The sequence below is a fragment of the Callithrix jacchus genome, chromosome 1 (assembly GCF_049354715.1).
Source record: "Callithrix jacchus isolate 240 chromosome 1, calJac240_pri, whole genome shotgun sequence".
Taxonomy (NCBI): Eukaryota; Metazoa; Chordata; class Mammalia; order Primates; family Cebidae; genus Callithrix; species Callithrix jacchus.
Genome location: NC_133502.1, coordinates 122,212,295 through 122,233,394, shown reverse-complemented (window position 1 = coordinate 122,233,394; position 21,100 = coordinate 122,212,295). Strand labels below are relative to the sequence as shown.

The 21,100-nt window shown below is 36.0% G+C and overlaps 1 protein-coding gene across 20 annotated transcripts in view; it reads right to left on the bottom strand.

Moving 5' to 3' along the window:
• The window catches only part of CCDC171 (coiled-coil domain containing 171), a 499,054-nt gene that overhangs the window by 342,749 nt on the left and 135,205 nt on the right, over positions 1 to 21,100 (bottom strand). For all 20 annotated transcript variants that reach the window (XR_008481645.2, XM_035306113.3, XM_035306098.3 and 17 more), the window contains 2 exons: positions 15,186 to 15,278; positions 7,081 to 7,241 (listed from right to left, as the gene is read on the bottom strand). Coding sequence is in view for 19 of the 20 variants with exons in the window: in XM_035306113.3 (XP_035162004.1) it covers positions 7,081 to 7,241; positions 15,186 to 15,278 (254 nt within the window). In the remaining variant the exon portion in view is untranslated. The remainder of the gene's footprint in view (positions 1 to 7,080; positions 7,242 to 15,185; positions 15,279 to 21,100) is intronic.

Here is a 21,100-nt window from a genome sequence, read left to right as displayed (position 1 = left end):
GCCCAATTCCATAAATCTTTACTTAGCAACTCTTATGTATCATTCTAGGCATTGACAAACAGCAATAAACAAAACAAAGTTTCTTGTTACATAAGACAGATAATAAATAGCAAAGAACACAATAAAATGTACTATTAAAAAAAGATGCGTTAACAAAAATTAAACCGTAGAAAAAATAAAGTATGCTAAACCCAAAAATATAACTCTATGAAAAGGATGGCAACAGGGAAGGAGTGTCTGTTGTGTGGAAGAAGCATATAATAGAGACAAAAAGTAGAAGCTAATAGATACCTAAAGGCAGAAACTGAAAAAATGGCATATTATGCTTGTTATTGAGAAATATGAAATCAAATATCAGAAGAAACAGCAATAAGATTTGAAAGCAGATGCATCAAAGGAGTAGAAACTGATAGAAATTGATAGAGCAATGGGGCATGAAACTGCTGTTTTTCATGAGCCTAACAATACCATTTTATTCATTTAGACTGTGTACATGTATTAATTTGATAAAATCAAGATTTTAGTTAAAAATTACTATTACTCAGAAAATACACAATTAAGTCCACCTCTTGTTACATACATAATATATACACAGCTTTTTTTGATACTGTTTTATAAATAAGGAACAAACTGTGTCCACTGAAATGGGGAAACACACCTTGCTGTTAAGCATTCTGACAGACAACCCAAAAAAGCTGGCTCCTACCATGCTGCCAACACCTCAAACCAAGAGGGAGCAAGTGGGGCAAGAGTAGGGCAGGTTAAGGAGAGGCCCTGTCTCTAAACTCTGATGGGAAAAGGCCAGGACTTAAAAGGTAGAGGATTTAGGCAAGAAAGGGAAGGGAGAAGAAAGTCTGTAGCTAGGATGCCTTCTTTTCTATTGGAGTCTCATTCTTTTTTTTTTTTTTTTTTTTTAAGACTTCAGCTAAGAATTTGACAATAACAGTCTATTGGACAATGTTTTACACATAATGTAAACAAAAATAGTGCTACTAAGTTATAATACTGTTGTAATGTTTATCCTTTTGAGTGATATATTTAGAAAAAGAAATTCCTAAATATTGAGTGTAAGAAATAAATTTAGATGCAGTCCATTCAGAATGATATATTTGACTAATGTTGTTTCAAATTTAAGTTTCAACTATACCTGAGGATTACTATCAACTCTTTCTCCCTACTATTGCCCAGCAATCAGTTATCAAAGCTAATGAAGACTTGACTATATTTGAAAATTCTGATGGTTAATGGGTACAGAAACACAGTTAGATGGAAGAAACAGGATCTAGTGTTTGGTGGCACAACAGAGCAACTGTAGTTAACAATAATTTATCACATATTTCAAAAGAACTAAAAAAGTGGAATTGAAATGTTCCTAAAACAAATAAATGATAAATGCCTGAGTTGATAGATAGCCCAATTACCCTGATTTGACCATCACACATTGTATGCTTGTATAAAAATATCACATGTACCCCACAAATATGTACAACTATTATTTACCCATAATTTAAAATTTAAAATATTTAAAAAACAAAAGATTATTGAAATGTTTTAGTTTCATAAATATAAGTTTTAGATGGAAAGAATTATACTAAGAAATTTTGATTATAGAATTATGGAATATATGCATTCCATCTAAAATAATTTCATGCAGGTATGTCTATTGTTATGAAACTATGGACCAAAACTATAACTCTGCAATATACACACAGTTTTTTTTTTCCTGCCTTTTAGTGAGATCCTGCCTAGGTCTACCTGGCAAGAAACAGAAGCTTAAAAACCTTAACTAATGGCAGGTTGAGTCATGATGAATTGCTACATCAGTTCACACCAGGTAAAACAATATCCTACTCCAAAACTCCCTATTCTCAAAGTTGTAAGTTAAAGGTATGATTTACATTAAAGACCTAAAATCTATCAATTATCTATTTGGAATACAATAACCAAAACTTAGAACTACTTTGAAACAACAGAATTTTTTTCAGAAATTCAGAATCTTCTTTAAAAAATATGTAAGAAATTCAGAATAGTCTTTAAAAAATGTTTTTTGAAAATGATTCTGAAGTATAGTCAGAAGTATAGGTAGAAAATGGAAAATGGAAGTACAGGCAGATCCTTCAAGTCACATAATTCCTTCTTATACTACAGATAATAGGGATGAAAGTGGCTTTCATTTCACATACATCGAAAAGGATGACAGGATGGGAAAAGAAAAGTCACAGAAATTTTCAATGATTATTGGGCTTTAATTATTACTTACTATTATTTATTTATTATTTAACTTATTTATCATGATAGTTATATACAGATGAAGAACAGATAAGGGACATTATATCAAAGCATTAGGAGTGTTAGTTAGCTAGTGCCTAGTTGGAATATGTAACTAATATGTAGAATTGTCAGTTGGTGCTTACTGGAATACTAAATTTGAGTAAAATTTTTCTAGTACCAAAACACAAATAACTGCAACATAAAACTTAGGGAAAATATTGCTTATTAGAAAAGTATACAGCTTAGACTTAGAGCTTAATTGTTAGCAAGTAGGTTAAAATTCCTCCAGTCCAATCTTTATGAAACTTTCTTCTTCAACATCCATGACAGAGAATCAACCATCCTGTGTTTTGAATTTCCCAAGGTAGGGAGCTCACTAGTTCCCTGAAAGATGTCTATTATTTCATTGCTAGAGAGCTTTAATTATTGGGAGCTCATTCTGACTTCTTAAAGTTTTACTTGTAGGTCCTAATCGTTACCTTAAAGCAAAAGTAAAGAAATCTGCACTATATTCTACATGAAAGCCTTTCAAATATATTTATTTATATGCAGAATAATATCGGAATATGTATTTGAATATTTGAATACACTCAAATATATTAAATGTGCACATTCAAGCAATGGTTCAAAGAAAATAAAGGAGAAATAAGTCCTTAAAATAACATTCACAGAATGCCATTTAAGTCATACTAGAGGAAGCAAGAAAATTCATTTAAGAATTATTGTTTTGGAGAACGATCCAAGATGGCCGATCGCTAACATCCCGGGATTGCAGCTCTCAGGGAAGGCGCGGAGAACTAGAGGAAGCCACACTTTCAGACAAAGTTTGGTCGCTCACGGAGCAGAAGATCCCCCAGTGGTGGAAACACAGGAGTCACCAGCGCGACTCTCGTGGTCGGCGCAGCGGTTCCGCCGGCACCTCAACGCGGCAGCGCTCGGCGCAGAGTAAATGGGACTGGTTCCCCTTCTGACCGAGGTTTGGAGCCCCGGGAAGGCAGAGTCGCCTACTAGGGAAACAAGAAGGAAGCCCGACAGGAGAATCCTGGGCAGAAAAGCACCATCAGTTTTAACGCCGCTGCTCTGGCCCTGGGAACTAACAACCTGGACTTCCACTCAAGAGACCTAATCTGAAAGTTGGTAATTTCAAAGACGACAGGAAGATAAATTTACAATGACGGGAAGAAACCAGCGTAAAAAAGCTGAGAATACTCAAAGTCAGAACGCCTATCCCTCTAAAGATGATCACAGTTCCGCATCAACAATGGAACAAGGCTTGATGGAGAACAAGCACCTCCTGATGACAGAATCATTCTTCAAGGAATGGATAATAACAAACTTCGGTGAGTTAAAAGAACATGTTGTAGCCCAACGTAAAGAAACTAGGAACTTTGAAAAAAGGTTTGATGAAATCCTATTGAGAATAGACAACTTAGAGAGGAGTATGAGTGAATTAATGGAACTGAAGAATACAATACAGGAACTCCGAGAATTATGCACAGGTTTAAACACTCGAATTGTTCAAGCAGAAGGGATATCAGAGGTCAAAATCCAACTTAATGAAATAAAACGTGAAGAAAAGATTAGAGAAAATAGGATAAAAAGGAATGAGCAAAGTCTCCAAGAAATATGGGACTATGTGAAAAGACCAAATTTACGTTTGATAGGTGTACCTGAATGCAACAGAGAGAATGAATCCAAGCTGGAAAATACCCTTCAGGATATTATTCAGGAAAATTTTCCTAAACTAGCAAAGCAGGTCAACATTCAACCCCAGGTAATACAGAGAACACCACAAAGATATTCCTCAAGAAAAGCAACCCCAAGGCACATAATCGTTAGATTCACCAGGGTTGAAACGAAGGAGAGGATACTAAGGGCAGCCAGAGAGAAAGGTCAGATTACCCACAAAGGCAAGCCTATCAGACTTACAGCAGATCTCTCAGCAGAGACTCTACAAGCCAGAAGAGAGTGGGAGCCAATATTCAACATCCTCAAAGAACAGAACCTTCAGCCCAGAATTTCATATCCAGCCAAACTAAGCTTCACAACTGAAGGAAAAATAAAATCTTTTATGAACAAGCAAGAACTCAGAGATTTTATTACCACCAGGCCTGCTTTACAAGAGCTTCTGAAAGAAGCATTACACACAGAAAGAAACAACCAGTATTAGCCTTTCTAAAAATACACCAAAAAGTAAAGAGCACCAACATAAAGAAGAATTTACACCAACAAATGGATAAAACAGCCAGTCAACATCAAATGGCAGTAACCCTAAATTTAAATTGACTGAATTCCCAATCAAAAGACACAGCCAAAACCCAACGGCATGTTACATCCAGACCTGTTTCACATGCAAGGATACACAAAGACTCAAAACAAAGGGATTGAGAAAGATTTACCAACCAAATGGAGAGCAAAAATAAATAATAAATAAATAAAAAGCAGGAGTTGCAATTCTTGTATCGGATAAAATAGATTTTAAAGCAACAAAGATATAGTGGTAAAAGGATCAATGCAACAACAAGAGCTAACGATCCTAACACCCAGATACGAGACTTAGATTCAATGAGACAGAAAATTAATAAGGATATCAAGGACTCGAACTCAGATCCAGAACAAGTAAACTTAATAAATATTTACAGAGCTCTCCACTTCAAATACACAAAATATACATTCTTGTCAATACCACATCACACCTACCCATTAGTTTAAATGAAACATTGATTGGCCATTATTAATACCCAATTTTTTTCAAAATAAAGCAATATTTCCATTTACTCTCCCTCTTTCTCTTCCTCTTTCTTCCTCTCCTTTACTTATTTTTTTTTTCTTTCCTTCTCTCAAAAAAAAAAGAAATCAACTTGTAAACCTCTAGATCCAGGTCGGCAATGTCTCTTTCATTGCTTGATTTCCTTTCTTCTCTTCCCTCCCTCCCTCCCTCCCTGCCTCCCTCCCTCCCCGCTTCCTCCCTTCCTTCCTTCCTTCATCCCTTCCTTCCTCCCTACCGTCCTTATTCCCTTCCAAAAAAAAAAAAAAAAAAGAATTATTGTTTTAAAATATTATAAACATTACTAATTAAAGATACCACCATTTTAAAAGAGTTCTAAAGTCTTTCAGTCTTTCAAGTGCAATCTTCATGATTTTTGTAATCCTCACAAAAATTACCACTATTTAAGTAATACTTTCACTTAAATTAATTTGCTTCTTATCATAAATAAAGCATTTTGTTTAGATGGGGTCCCACTCTGTTGCCCAGGCTGGAGTGCATTGGTGTAATCTCGGCTCACTGCAACCTCAGCCTCCTGGGTTCAAATGATTCTCCTGCCTCAGCCTCCCAAGTAGCTTGGATTACAGGCGCGCACCACCACGCCCAACTAATTTTTGTATTTTTAGTAGAGACAGGGTTTCACCATGTTAGACAGGCTGGTCTTGAACTCCTGAACTCAGGTGATCCACCTGCCTCGGCATCCCAAAGTGCTGAAATTACAGGTGTGAGCCACCACGTCTGGCCAATAAAGCATTTTAAAAGGAATCTTTATATTGGGGCTGTAAATGGAAAGCCATTATCTATTTGCCATAAATAGAAACTAATATAATTCTAATATGCCTATATATTATCATGCCACATATCAATGGTAGTATGAATTCCACCCTCTGGGGGGAAAATGGCTTAAAATGTCTACTACTGACTTATTTTTGGAAACACATTAAAGCATTATAAACTTCCTTTTTTTTTTTTTTGAGACGGAGTTTCGGTCTTGTATCCCAGGCTGGAGTGCAATGGCGCGATCTCAGCTCACTGCAACCTCCGCCTCCTGTGTTCAGGCAATTCTCCTGCCTCAGCCTCCTGAGTAGCTGGGATTACAGGCATGCGCCACCATGCCCAGCTAATTTTTTGTATTTTTAGTAGAGACAGGTTTCACCATGTTGACCAGGATGGTCTCGATCTCTTGACCTCGTGATCCACCCGCCTCGGCCTCCCAAAGTGCCATTATAAACTTCTTAAAGCATTTCACAGAACTTTGAAGATGAAAGGCTTTTGAATTGAAAAAGGTTAAAATCGGTAGGAGTCAGAAAGATTTTTATTCTGCTATTTATGAACTGTATGTCCTTACTCTTGCTAGACCTCAATTTCCACATCTGTAAAACTGGGATTTTTAAAAGTAGCTTCCTCATAGGGTGCTAGATCAATGAAACTATGCAATGCCGGGTATGCAGTGAGCCACAATGCATGTTAGCCACTAGTAGTAGTGTTACTGCTATTACTATTATTTCTGTAGTTTGAGAAAATGTCAAATATTATCTATCTCCATACAAACCATTTTACATGGCTTAGAAGTCTTCGCCCCAGATCATAGCCTTAGATCATAGCTCACTTCAGCCTTGAACTCCTGGGCTCAAATGATCCTCCCACCTCAGCCTCTTGAGTAGCTGGGACTGTGAGGGCACACCACTATACCTGGCTATTTTTTTTAATTTTTGTAGAGACAAAGTCTCACTATGTTGCCCAAGCTGGTCTTGATACTTAAGGATACTGAATTATACCAATCATATAATACAAACTACATTAGTATATTTACTTTCTAGTATATTACTCAATTTCTCGGGCTACTTAGAATATCCAAAAAAGCATTTCCATATTTATTTATACAGGAAAATATAGTTCTGTTTTATGAAGTCCTTCACCTCAATCTACTGACATTAATGGGAGCTATATCTAAATCTAAAATACATAGTATAATTCATATTTTATATAGCTTTTATAAAATCTTTATGTTAATTTAGAGAATTTTACAGTAAAATACTTACAAATTTAGTTTTGCCAAGCTCTCTTGTGCATTATGCTTTTCTCGCTCATATGCACTTTCAACTTCTTTGAATTCATTCTTGATCATTTCCAAATCAGCAACAGCCTCTGCTTGACTGGCCTTTTCTACTTGCAAAGCTCCTTCAAGGTCTCGAATCCTTAACTACCAGATGACAGACAAGTAATTAAATCATGCTAAGAAATGCTAGCATCAATCTTAAATTGAATAAAATACTTTGGCAGTAACAGATTATCATTCATCCAAGTACTTCTTTCTTTCTGCTTTGGCTTAAAAAAGAAAAATAAACAAACAAAAGACAGTTTATTCCTTTCACAACATGTTTAAAGGAAGGGAGGAAAAGTGGAAGAATGAAGAGAAGAGTTAACTGTTATGAACAAGGATGGGCTGATACAATATAACCCATTCTATCAAAGTAAAATAGATATGTTGATACAACTCAATCTAAATTTTCAGTTTCAAATTTTGACCTACTAATCCATTTAGATACTTCTTTTATAACATATGATAAATTAAATGTTTGGTTTTGTTTTTTTAAGAGACAAGGTCTAACTCTGTCACCCAGGCTGAAGTACAGTAGTGTGATCATAGCTCACTGCAGCCTTGAATTCCTGGGCTCAAGTGATACTCTCACCTCAGCCTCTCAAGTACTGGGACTAAAGGTGCACACACCACCATACCCCAGCTCATTGCAGAGATGGGGTCTCACTATGTTGCCCAAGCTGGTCTTGAACTGCTAGCTTCAAGTGATCTTCCCACCTTAGCCACTGCTCCTGGCCTGGTTTTTGAAAACTAAAGGGAAATATTCTTCCTCTCTTATAAGAAACATTATTACGAGTATCTTTATAAGCCTAAGAAATTTAACTGATCTTTTTATTCCCAAGATTTCTTACTACAGAAAAGTGATGTTCTTATAGTCACACAATGCTATTTGACTAAAATATTTATGGTTAGAGTGAGTTGGTATCTGGGATTTACTTCAAAATATTCTGGAGGTGGCCAGCAACTGCAGTCCCAGGTACTCAGAAGGCTAAGGAGGGAGGATCACTTGAGCCAGGGAGTCGGAAGCTGCAGTGAGCCGCGACTGCACCACTGCACTCCAGCCTGGTCAACAGAGTGAGACCTTCCCTCAAAATAAAAAATGAAAAAACAATTTTAATAATCTGAAGGTAGGGGAGTTCTAGGAGGTAAGAGATAAAACACCATTGACATGAGATAAGTGTTTAAGCTGGGTGATGGGTATGTGCGAAGTTCATTGTACTATTTTACTTTCACATATACTTGAAATTCTACATAAAAAGACATTTTAAAACTATATTCCCAGGCCAAGGCAGGCAGATCACCTGAGGTCGGGAGTTTGAGACCAGCCTGACCAACATGTGAAAAAAACCCATCTCTACTAAAAAATACAAAATTAGCCAGGTGTGGTGGTGCATGCCTGTAATCCCAGCTACTCAGGAGGCTGAGGCAAGAGAATCGCTTGAACCCAGTAGGCAGAGGTTGCAGTGAGCCGAGATCACGCCACTGCACTCCAGCCTGGGCAACAAGAGCGAAGCTCCATCTCAAAAAACAAACAAACAGAAAAAAACAAAACTGTATTTCCCTGTGTCCAGTCCACCATCCATAGGATGAATAAACAAGTACATTTCCAAAAAAATAATTATATGTAGCTGTAAAAAGACTAAAAAACAACTCGTGTGTGTGTGTGTGTGTAAATTTAAGGCCTACAGGCCAGATGCAGTGGCTCACACCTGTAATCTCAACACTCTGAGAGGCCGAAGCAAGTGGATCACTTGAGCTCAAGAGTTTAAGCCTGGGAAACATGGTGAAACCCTGACTCTACAAAAAAATACAAAATTAGCTGAGCATGCTGATATGCTCCGGTAGTGCAGGCAACTTGCAGGGCAGAGGCGGGAGGATCGCTTGAGCTGGAGAGATCAAGGCTGTAGTGAGCCAAGATAGCACCACTGTACCCCAGCCTGAGTGACAGAGCAAGACCCTATCTCAAAAATAAATAAATTAAGGTGTACAAGTGCAGTTTTGTTACATGGATATATTGCATAGTGGTTGGTGAAGTCTGGATTTTTAATGTAACCAACACCCAATAGGTTTACATTGTACCCATTAATAGCTCATCCCTCAACCCCATTTCCAGCCTCCCACTCTTCTGAGTCTCCAATGACTATCATTCTATACTCTATGTCCATATGTACACATTATTTAGCTCTCAGTTCTAAGTGAGAACATGTGGTATTTGACTTTCTAAGTTGTTTCACGTTAAGATAATGGCCTCCAGTTCCATCCATGTTGCTGTAAAATACATGAGTTTATTCTTTTTTCAAAATAACTATTAAAAAGAAAGTTTTCTATGTAATTCTCCACAGAGTGTTCAAGAACAATGTATTACTAATATATGTTGAAAATAGCAGATTCCATATCAGTGTATAAAGTATGCTACATTTGGGGTAAATAAGTGAAAAGAATGAAAATAAGCAGGCAGGGGGTAGAGGAATGGGAAGGACAAGAATGAAAGCAAAAATTCTCAATCTTTTAATATTGTTTTAATTTTTGAACTCTGTGGATAGTTTACCTTTTCAGGAAATAAAGTTTAAAAGAAAAATAGTTTCTTTTTAGAAAATAGTTTAAAGAGGGGGTGGGAATAGAAAAAACTGTTTGACATTAAATAGAAAATGGGCTTTAGAACCATAAAACTTGGGTCTGACTCTGTCTAAACATGACAGATACTAGAATAAAACAAACCAACAAAACTCAGGTTAAATCCCAGAATTACAAAATTAACAAATGCAACTTTGGGCATATTACTAAAACTTTAAATACTTGAGGCTTCTCATCTATAGTGAATAATAATAATGTCATCTAAACTATCTACTTTATGAGGTTGCTACAAGGATCTAATGAGACAATGTTTAATCAATATTTATTAAGTATGTAATATGTGCCACTCAATATCCTAATGCTCAAGATATATACAATAATCATGAAACTACACAGTCTTAGCTCTTGAGGAATTTATAGGCTTTAAGAGACTGCAACATGATATGGTATATCCTTCCTGTGAAAGAGGCATGCACAGGGGTCCAGAATTCAGAGAAAAGCTGTGGAACTCTGTGTGAGACAAGCCTCACAGGAATGGCAACAGATAACCTGAGTTAGGAAAGATAAACTTACCAGGAAACAAAGCATAAGACACTATGAAAGTGTTTCAAAATTAATCATATAAATGATAATTACCAGAATTATTTCTGATTATCCAAAAATATTCTGAAATACTTGAAATATTCATTCTTTTTTGGGGGGTGGGGACAGAGTCTCACTCTGTCACCCAGGCTGGAGTACAGTGGCATGATCTCGGCTCACTGCAACCTTCACCTCCCAGGCTCAAGCAATTCTCATGCCTCAGCTCTGGAGTAGCTGGGACTACAGGTGTGCGCCACCACGCCCAGCTAATTTTTGTATTTTTAGCGAGACACGGTTTCGTCACATTGGCTGGGCTGGTCCTGAACTTCTGGCCTCCAGTGATCCGCCTGCCTTAGCCTCCCAAAGTGCTGAGATTACAGGTGTGAGCCACTGCACCTGGCATAAAATGTTTATTCTTACACTAAAGTAAGGAAGTAAAATAGGTAGATGCAACTCGATTTAAATTTTCAAATTATACCTTTTAAACTCTATTTTTCTTTGTTATTTTGTCTAAATCCAATGTTTGTAAGTCAAATAGTAAATCTGGGAAATACTTTCTTCTTGTCTACACCACTATCTTTTTTCAGAAAAGAAGCACACTCAATCACAAATGATAAACCAATCCAATTGAAAGAAAAATAAGCTATAAAATAACAGATTTGAGTCAGCCCTTTTAATTTTAAGTCTGGTTTCTCATTTTTATATCAAAGCATACAAACAAACTTAATAACAAATTTCAAATACATATTCAACAGCATTTCATAAGATGATTAGTTACAGCAACTTAGTACTTTACTTTGCATTAAACTGCTCTGAAACTGAATGGCATTAGAGGTACCTCATTGAAAACACTTTTAAATATTTATAGATTTATGATTCAAATATAAGCTTTTCGTTTTTTCTAAGTCATAGCACTGAAATATCAAATATTAATTTTAAACTATATAAGTAAAAAATAGGTAATAATTTTCATTTTTATAGCAATTAACTATATATTCCCAGTGATGTATCACAAATACAATGGAAAACCTAATTTTGAAATTACATTATTTTTCATGAATTTAAAACTTCAGCCAAAGGAAAGGTTTATATACTGCTGGTGGGAATGTAAATTAGCTCAGCCACTGTGGAAAGTGGAGCAGAGATTTCTCAAAAAACTTAGAACTATCAGTTGACCCAGCAATCCTATTACTGAGTATATATCCAAAAGAAAATAAATCATTCTACCAAAAAAACACATGCACTTTCATGTTCATCACAGCACTATTCATAATAGCAAAGACATGGAATCAATGCAGGTGCTCATCAATCAATGATGGATTGGATAAAGAAAATGTGGTATATATATATACCATGGATTACTATGCAGCTATAAAAAAGAACAAAATCATGTCCTGCTCAGCAACAAGGATGCAGTTGGAAGCCCTTATCCTAAGCAAATTAACACAGGAATAGAAAGCCAAATACCACATTCTCACTTATAAGCAGAAGCTAAACACTGGATACTCGTGGACATAAAGATGGCAGCAATACACACTGTGGACTACTAGAGGGAGGAGGGTGAGAAAGGGGCAAAAGTTGAAAAATTAATGATTGGGTACTATGCTGACCTCCTGGGTGATGAAATCAGTCATCCCCAAACCTCAGCATTGGGCAATATACCCAGATAACAAACTACATGTGTACCCCCGAATCTAAAGTAAAAGTTGAAATCATAAAAGGAAACAATAAAAAGAAAAGAAAAAGAAAACCAGCCTTTTTACTTATTGATGCCATTTTGGTGACCTAATCTTTAAAAAAAAACTTACACAAGTTTGCTTTAACAAATAGACATGCTCAAATATAGGGATCTGAGAATTTTAGATAAAAATGATATTTCATTAAAGTCAAAGTAAAAACATAAATTTTTAATATAAAATCTTTTATTTAAAGGAAGGGAGTGTTGCATCTTGAATTAAGGAGTTATTTAAACAATAAGGTAAAATGCTATAAATTGTTTTAATTAAAACAAGATAGAAAAAAGTCAGTCTTTTAAAATGTAAATTAAACTAAGTGATTTAGACATGTTTAAAGCAGCAGCTTTTGATACAAGTAGCTTTTGATATAAATATCAAATCTAAGTTTTAGAAAAATAAATCTGATAACTAACATTGGCAAAGTAAGGTAGTGGTGACAGGAAGTTGGGTGAAGAGATAATGAACACCTAAGGCAAACACCTAAATCAAGGCAGTAACTTTTTTTAGTGTAAATTTATTTTAATCTGTCTGCTTATAGCTACTTTTCAGTTACTGATTTTGGCAATCCCAACATCCCACTTGATACGAAATTCAACAGTACAAATAAAGTGAGACGATTTTCAAACTTGCTAAAGCTAAACAAGCTTAAAACTACTTTTTCTTCTGGAAATAGGTACATATATTTTATTTTCATATAGTCTATTACATTTGTCACAAAGCAATGTTTAAACATAGTAACTAACCAGCTAAATAGCATGAAATAAGAGCATCTTAACAGTTAATATGAGAATCTAAGTTCATAAAGACTTTCTACCTTCTCAGATTTAAACAAACAAAAATACTATTATAGGTATATAATCTTCATTAAAATTAATCTCTTTAACAGAAGCATAACAAATACCATATTTATTAGATTTTAAAGCATATTGTCAAAATGCTGAGAAAGGATTTAACCAAAAAGTCATAATTGTTTATAAAATATTATATTCAAAAAAGTAGCAGGCCCATCAAATCTCCTCCTATGTAATTTCCTTAACTTTCCTAATGCCTGAAAAACTGGCTGATCCAAGATAAGCTAAAGGCAGTTGCTTGAGAGAATAGAAGGAAAGGAACTGTTCACACATAGCAGGTTGACAAGAGTAAACATACATTGTTCAGGTGACTTTGCATGACCATATTCTCAAAGAGCACTATGAACCTCTAAACTGCTCCTCAAAGTCAACATGTTCAAAACTTACCATCGTCTCTCTTCAGACTTCAGAGTTTGACAGTCAACTGCATCTGCCCACATTCACACATTGCAAACCTTGATGTTCTCTTCTATCGCTCTTTCCTCCCCATATACTGCAAGTTAGTTACCTATAATCATGCTTTTCACTGTGTCCCCTGTATCTTTCCAATCACTGCTATTACCAATTATCACAAACTAGCAACTTAAAACAACATAAATGTATTATCTTACAGTTGTGGAGGTCAGAAGTCTGAAATGGGTTTTCTGGGGCTAAAATCACAGGGTCGGCAAGGCTCCATTCCTTCTGGAGATGCTAGGGAAGAATTCTTGTCATGCCTTTTCCAACTTCTAGAGGTCACCCACATTCCTGGGCTCATGGTGGCCTACTCTGACCTCCGCTTCTGTCATCACATATCTGTCTGTGACTCTGATCCTCCTGCCTCCCTCTTATAAGGACTCAGAATTACATCAGGCTCAACTAGATAAACTGTGACAAACTCCCATCTCAAGATCTTCAAATAAGTCACATCTGCGAAGTCCCATTTGCCATATAAGGTAACATATTCACAGGTTCTGAGGATAAGGATGGATGTGGACATCTTTGAGGGGCTGTTATTCTGACCACATGAGCCCTCTTTTCCATTGCCACAGTTGTTGCCTTGACTCTGGCATTCATCATCTCTTCGCCCATCCTCCTATCCTCAATCCCTTCCCTTACCCACCAGCATGACACCAGAGTTATTTTCTTAAACTTAGATTTGATATATGTCTCTCAAAAGTTGCAGTGGCTTTCTATTGCTTTCAAAATAAGTCTTAAGTTTCTTAGCATGAAAAAGGACTTTCGTAATTAGTCTTCATCATGCCTTCCACCATTATCTCCAAATTTTTCCCTACTACTACAAGTATTCCTCAAAAAGAAACAAGCACATTCTTATTTAGTGGCTTTAATCAAGCAGTTCTTTGTTTAGAACAGTGGTCAGTAAACATTTTCTGTAAAGGGCCACAGAGTAACTCTTTCAAATTTTGTGGACCATAAGGTCTGTCTCAACAAGCAACCATAAACAATATGTAAACACATGGGCATGACTATCTTCTAATAAAAATTTATTTACAGAAGAAGGTTGCAGGTCAGACTTGGTCCATGGGCAGTAGTGTGCCAACCCCTACTAAAAACTCTGCTCTCACTTCTGTTAGAAATTCCTTCTCATTCTCTAAGACACAACAGAAGGGATAGTTTCCTTATGAGGCCTCCATTTAATTCCCTTCCCAGATTTAATCCTTTTCTTTATTATCTTCCCATTGTATTTCAGTATTTTGTACATCTATCTAATCATCTATATGATAGATATAGATCTATCTAATCATCTATATGATAGATATAGATGATTAGATAGATGTACAAAATACTGGAGATAGATAGATAGTATCTCTGATAATCAAATGTAAGTTAACAAAAGGAGTTCATTCATCTTCACACCTTCAGCTCTTAATACAGTGATATGCATAGGATACGCACTCAATAAATAAGGTGCATGTTTTTTCAATGTTCTCAAAAAGAAATTCATCCCACAGCTGTTGATAAAAAGAACACTCTAATCGTAAATTTTCGTAGACTGCCAGATAAGTTATCTGTTAACAACTACTCCACTCTGCCACTGTAGCACAAAAGCAGCTATGGACAAGACAAAACTTCACAAGAAAAGACAGTGGGTGAGACTTGGCCTGTAGGCTGTAGTGTGCTAACTCCTCCACTAGGCAGCATATCTCAACTGTATCCTAACCTTAAATAAAATAATGAGTGTCATAACAATATGTTACCCATTCTCAATGCACACCTTAGTTCTCTCAACATAGTGCTGTTTTTCCCAGCTATTATAACACAAATTAAGAAAATCCAGGCCATAACATTTGTTTACATTTTACCTGAATAATTTCAGAATTAAATTTTGATTCCAAATGTGCTGCTCTTTCTGCTTCAATGTTTTCTTCTAATTTCCTCACTCTTAGAGTAGTTGCCTGAAAACAAATTAAAAGTTTAAATTCATAAACATTGGTATATATAAAGAAGATATGAATCACTACAGTCCAGAATTGTACTTAACACTTTAGATTAGTGTACCTGCAGCCTCTTTTTTTTCTTTGCAAGAATAGAACATAAAATTCATGCTCAGGAAGAATGCTCTAGAGCTTGTTTTTTTTTTTCTTTATACCCTATTGAGGTATAATTTATATATAATAACCTACACATAGTGAAAATATACTTTTTGATAAATCTTTACACACACACACACACACACCCATTAAATCACTGCCACAATCAATATAGGAAACATTTCCATCACTCTTAAAATATTCCTTATGTCTCTTGGTAATGCCTTCCTCTAGCCCTCACCACCCCGCCACATACCCAAGCAAACACTAACCTGCTTTTTGTCACAATAGAGCAGTGTGTATTTTCTGGAGTTTTATATAAATTGAATCATATATTGTGCTTTTTATTGCCAGGCTTCTTTTCACCTACATAATTATTTTGAGATTCATCCATGTGGTTGCATGCATCAATAGTTCATTCATTTTAATTGTAAATAGTGTTCCACTTTGTTAATAGACCACAACTGGTTTATCTGTTCACCTACTAATGGACATTTGAATTGTTTCCAGTTTAGGCAATTACAAATAAAGCTACTATGAGCATTTGTGTGCAAGACTTTGTAGAGACACACTTTCATTTCTGTGAGGTAAATAGTGAATAATGAAATGAATGGGTCAAATGATAGGTGCCTACTGACTATTTTAAGAAACTGCCACACTGTTTTCCAAAGTGATGGTGCCAATTTACATTCCCAACAGCAATGTATTAAATTTTCCATTGTTCCATAGCCTCACCAACACTTGACATGGTCATTTTTTGTTTTGGGTTTCTTGAGATTCTGGAAACATTCAAATAGGCAGGTAGTGGTATCTCATTTTAGTTTTAATTTGCATTTCCCCAATGACTAATGACGTTGAGCATCTTTTCATGTACCTATTTGCCATCTGTATATCTTCTTTGATTAAGTGTATGTTCAAATATTTTCACCATTTTTAATTGGGCTATTTATTTTCATATTACTGAACTTTAAAAGTTCATTATATAATCTGGAAATGAGTCTTTTGTCGGATATATCATTTGCAAATATTTTCTCTCAGTCTACGTCCTGTCTTTTCATTGTCTTAACAGTATTACTTGCAAAGCAAAAGTTTTCATTAAGATGAAGTCTAATTTATCAGTTTTTCAGGCATGAGTCAGTTTCTGGCCAGAAGTAGAAGATCTTTATTTTTTAATACAATTTTTGTTAAGAAAATGCAACCCTGGGAAGCACCGGATTACTAGTCCCAAAGAGGGAATTGGTCATGACCAAGAATCTCTTGGGGGCAGAAAAAAGAGCTGTGGGAACACCCAGCATGTCTCAAGATAACAGTAGCAAAGAAAGCCATGCCTAGAGTCCTGTCTGTCCATGGGGTAGTTCGTTAGTGACAGAGAAAGGCATTACTAATTTGATTTCCCTTCCTAGATAAAATTTGGGGGAAAAAAATTAATACTCACTATATTTACTAAACCACTTAGCCTAAGCCAAGTTTTTTTAAATGTTCAACTTGATTAATCTGATTTTCCTTCTCTCTCACCATTTCTTTTTGTTTACAGAAAAAGATGGTAATGGATCACAATGAAAAGAAGCACAAATAAAAACTGAATAATCCACAAACTAATCAAGCAGTCTGTGAATAACTAAGAAATGACTATACTTCTTTCAGGACAAATCATTCCCATAATGACTATCATAGTGCAGAGCATTAACACAGACATCCCTTCTTCTCTAGAGGCCTTTGTAGATGGACTTAGTTCTGACGGCCTTCACAGTCACGAAGTAATCCTGCTTGGGGATATAATCATTTTGTGTTTTGAAAACATGAAATTCAAAAAATATTCTTTTACATTGAACTATTCACTTTATTTAGATTCTACAACCCCATCAAAAATATTTCTTAATGAGTTATTACACTAGAAATAGGTTTTCTTTTGCAGAAAGCAGTGAATCCAAATATGCTCCTTTTGGGTCTAAAGATAATTTAAATCCAAAGGATAAAATAATACTTTGAGTTAAATCTGACATAACTTATACTACTAGAGTGTTTAAAAATTACAGGCATTCCACTGAAAGATGAACTAGTAAATATTCGTTTTGTCTGAAGATCCAAAACACTCTGAACACCAAGAAATGAGGACTTTTAGGTATTTGAAGTAACTAAGAAAGTATTACTTTTTTAGGTGTGATAATGATTAGTGCTTTTTTAAACCCCTATCTTTGGGCCAGGCACAGTGGCTCACATCTATAATCCCAACACTTTGAGAAGCTAAGGTAAGAGGATTGCTTGCAGCCAGGGCAACAGAGAAAGCCTGGGCAACAGAAAAAGACCCTATCTCTACAAAAGAATTAACTAAATAAAATTTTTTAATTAATAAATAAAATAAACCCTTATCGTTTAAAAAATACATACTAAAGTGCTCAGGGATAAAACTATATAATATCTAGATATGGCTTAAAATAAACAAGCTGGGGGTTGGAATGGGGGTTGGTGTTCATAAAATAAGTCTGGCCATAAGCTGATAACTGTTGAAGCTAAATAATAGGCACATGGGAGTTCATTGTAATATTCTTCCTATTTTCATGTATGTATGAAATTTTTAAACAATAAAAGCAAAGTTATTAAGGTTAAGGGGCAGTATGACAGTGATATTATTATTTATCAATTAACAAATTAGGCTGGGCACAGTGGCTCACACTTATAATCCCAGCACGCACCTTGGAAGGCTGACTCGGGCAGATCACTTGAGCCCAGGAGTTCAAGGCCAGCCTGGGCAACATGGTGAAGCCCCTTCTCTACAAAAAAAATATATATATACAAAAATTTGCCAGGCATGGTGGCACACACACCTGTAGTCCCAGCTACTTGGGAGGCTGAGGTGGGACCACCTGAGCCCAGGAAGTGAAGGCTGTAGTGAGCTGTCATTGTGCCACTGCACTCCAACCTAGGCAACAGGAATGAGACCCTGTCTAAAAAAAATATATGTATATATTTTGACAATGACAACAACAACAAAAAAAAAACATTAGAATGAATTAAGTCTCTCATGACTAAACAGAAAAAGTAAATGGGAAGGGTAACTTTAACTCAATCTATTCCTACCTATATTGCTGTAGTAAGATAAAGCAAAGAGAATTAATGATCCAAGATGGCCGATCACTAGCAGCTCAGGCTTGTAGCTCCCCGTGAAAGCACAGAGGAGGAGAGGACGCCACACTTTCAGACGAATTTTTGTTACTCATGGACCAGGAGATTCACAGCGGAGGAGTCCCACGGGTCGCCAGCACTACTCTAGTGGCCAGCGCGGCAGTTCTCGGTGCAGAGTAAATGGTACTGGGTCCCCTTTTGGTCAATGTTTGGAGCTCCGTGAAGGCAGAGTCACCCATTCAGCTAATTGAAGAAGGGATTCAGGAGGGAAGCCAGACTGGAGACTCCCAGGCAGAAAAGCACCAAGAATCTTGACACTGCTGTTTTAGCCGACGCACTGGGTTGCTCAGATTTCAACGCTGGGAATTAACAAGTTGGACGTCCACTCAGAGACCTAATTTGAAAGTCAGTAATTACAAAGATGACAGGTGGATAAATTTACAATGACTGGAAGAAACCAGCATAAAAAGGCCGAGAACACTCAAAATCAGAATGTCTCTCCCTCTACAGAGGATCACAGTTCCTCATCAACAAGGGAACAAGGCCTGATGGAGAACGAGTACGTCCCAATAACAGAATTAGGCTTCAGAAGGTGGATAATAAGAAACTTCTGTGAGTTAAAAGAACATGTTCTAGCCCAATGTAAAGAAACTAAGAACCTTGAAAAAAAGGTTTGACAAAATCCTAATGAGAATAGACAATTTAGAGAGGAATATAAGTGAATTAATGGAACTGAAGAATACAATACGAGAACTCTGCGAAGTATGCACAGGTTTTAACAGTCGAATTGATCAAGCAGAAGAAAGGATATCAAAGGTCAAAGACCAACTTAATGAAATGATACGAGAAGACAAGATTAGAGAAGAGTAAAAAGGAATGAGCAAAGTCTCCAAGAAATATGGGACTATGTGAAAAGACCTAATTTATGTTTGATAGGTGTACCTGAATGTCATGAAGAGAATGAATCCAAGCTGGAAAATATTCTTCAGAATATTATTCAGGAAAACTTTCCTAACCTAGTAAGGCAGGACAATACTCAACTCCAGGTAATACAGAGACCACCACAAAGATATTCCTCAAGTCGAGCAAACCCAAGACACATAATTGTTAGATTCACCAGGGTTGAAATAAAGGATAAAATTCTAAGGGCAGCTAGGGAGAAAGGTCAGGTTACCCACAAAGGGAAGCCTACCAGACACACAGCAGACCTCTGAGCAGAAACCCTACAAACTAGAAGAGAGTGGGGGTCAATATTCAATATCCTCAAAGAAAAGAATTTTCAACCCAGAATCTCATTCCAGCCAAACTAAGCTTTATAAATGAAGGAAAAATAAAAATTTTTCACGAACAAGCAAGCACTCAGAGATTTCATCACCACCAGGTCTGCTTTACAAGAGCTTCTGAAAGAAGCACTACACACAGAAAGGAATAACCAATATCAGTCATCCCAAAAACTTACCAAAAGGTAAAGAGTATCTCCATAATGAAGAATCTATATTAACTAATGCGCAAAATAGCCAGCTAGCATTAAATGACAATATTAAACTCACAAATATCAATATTAATCCTAAATTTAAATGGATTAAACACCCCAATCAAAGACACAGACACGCAAACTGAATAAAAAGTCAAAACCCATCGGCACTCTGTATCCAGATCCATCTCATAAGCAAGGACACACAAAGACTCAAAACAAAGGGTTGGAGGAAGACTCACCAATCAAATGGGGGAAAAAAAACAGGAGTTGTAACTTTTGTCTCTGACAAAATAGACTTTAATAATAACAAAGAGTAAAAGAAACAAAGAAAGACATTACATAATAATAAAAGGATCAATGCAACAATAGGAGTCAATGATAATAAATATATATGTACCCAATATAGGAGCACCCAGATACATAAGACAAGTTTTCAATGACTTATAAAGAGACTTGGACTACCGCACAATAATAGCGGGAGACTTTGACACCACATTGTTAATATTCAATGGATCAACAAGATAGAAAATTTATTATTTGAACTCAGACCTGGAACAAGTAAACTCAGTGAATATTTACAGAATTCTTCACCCCAGGTCCACAGAACATACACTTTTTTTTAGTATCACATTACACCTATTTTGAAAGTGACCACATAAACAGAAGCGAATCACTTTTCAGCATTGGCATAGCATTTCACAGATTTAAATGAAATATTGGTGGGCTGTTTGTTTGTTATTTTCTTTCAAAAAAAAAAGATAAAGCAAAGAAAATATTCCCCACATAGTCACTTTTTCCCACCCTTCTCAAAAAATGTTTCCACAGAATACCAGTCCTACAGGATATTGTTAGCTATTACATAAAAAAGCAATTTCATCATCACAAGCATGTGAGAAACACAGGATTAAAGCAAAACAATTTTCTTTACTAAAGACTTCTCAAACCGTTAACATGAGAGTCTTGAAAAAGAAGGATAAAGATGGAACACATATGTCACAATTGCAAAACTCACTACAAAGCTACAGTGATCAGCCAAGCAAGGTGGCTCATGCCTGAAATCCCAGCACTTTGGGAGGCTGAGGCAGGT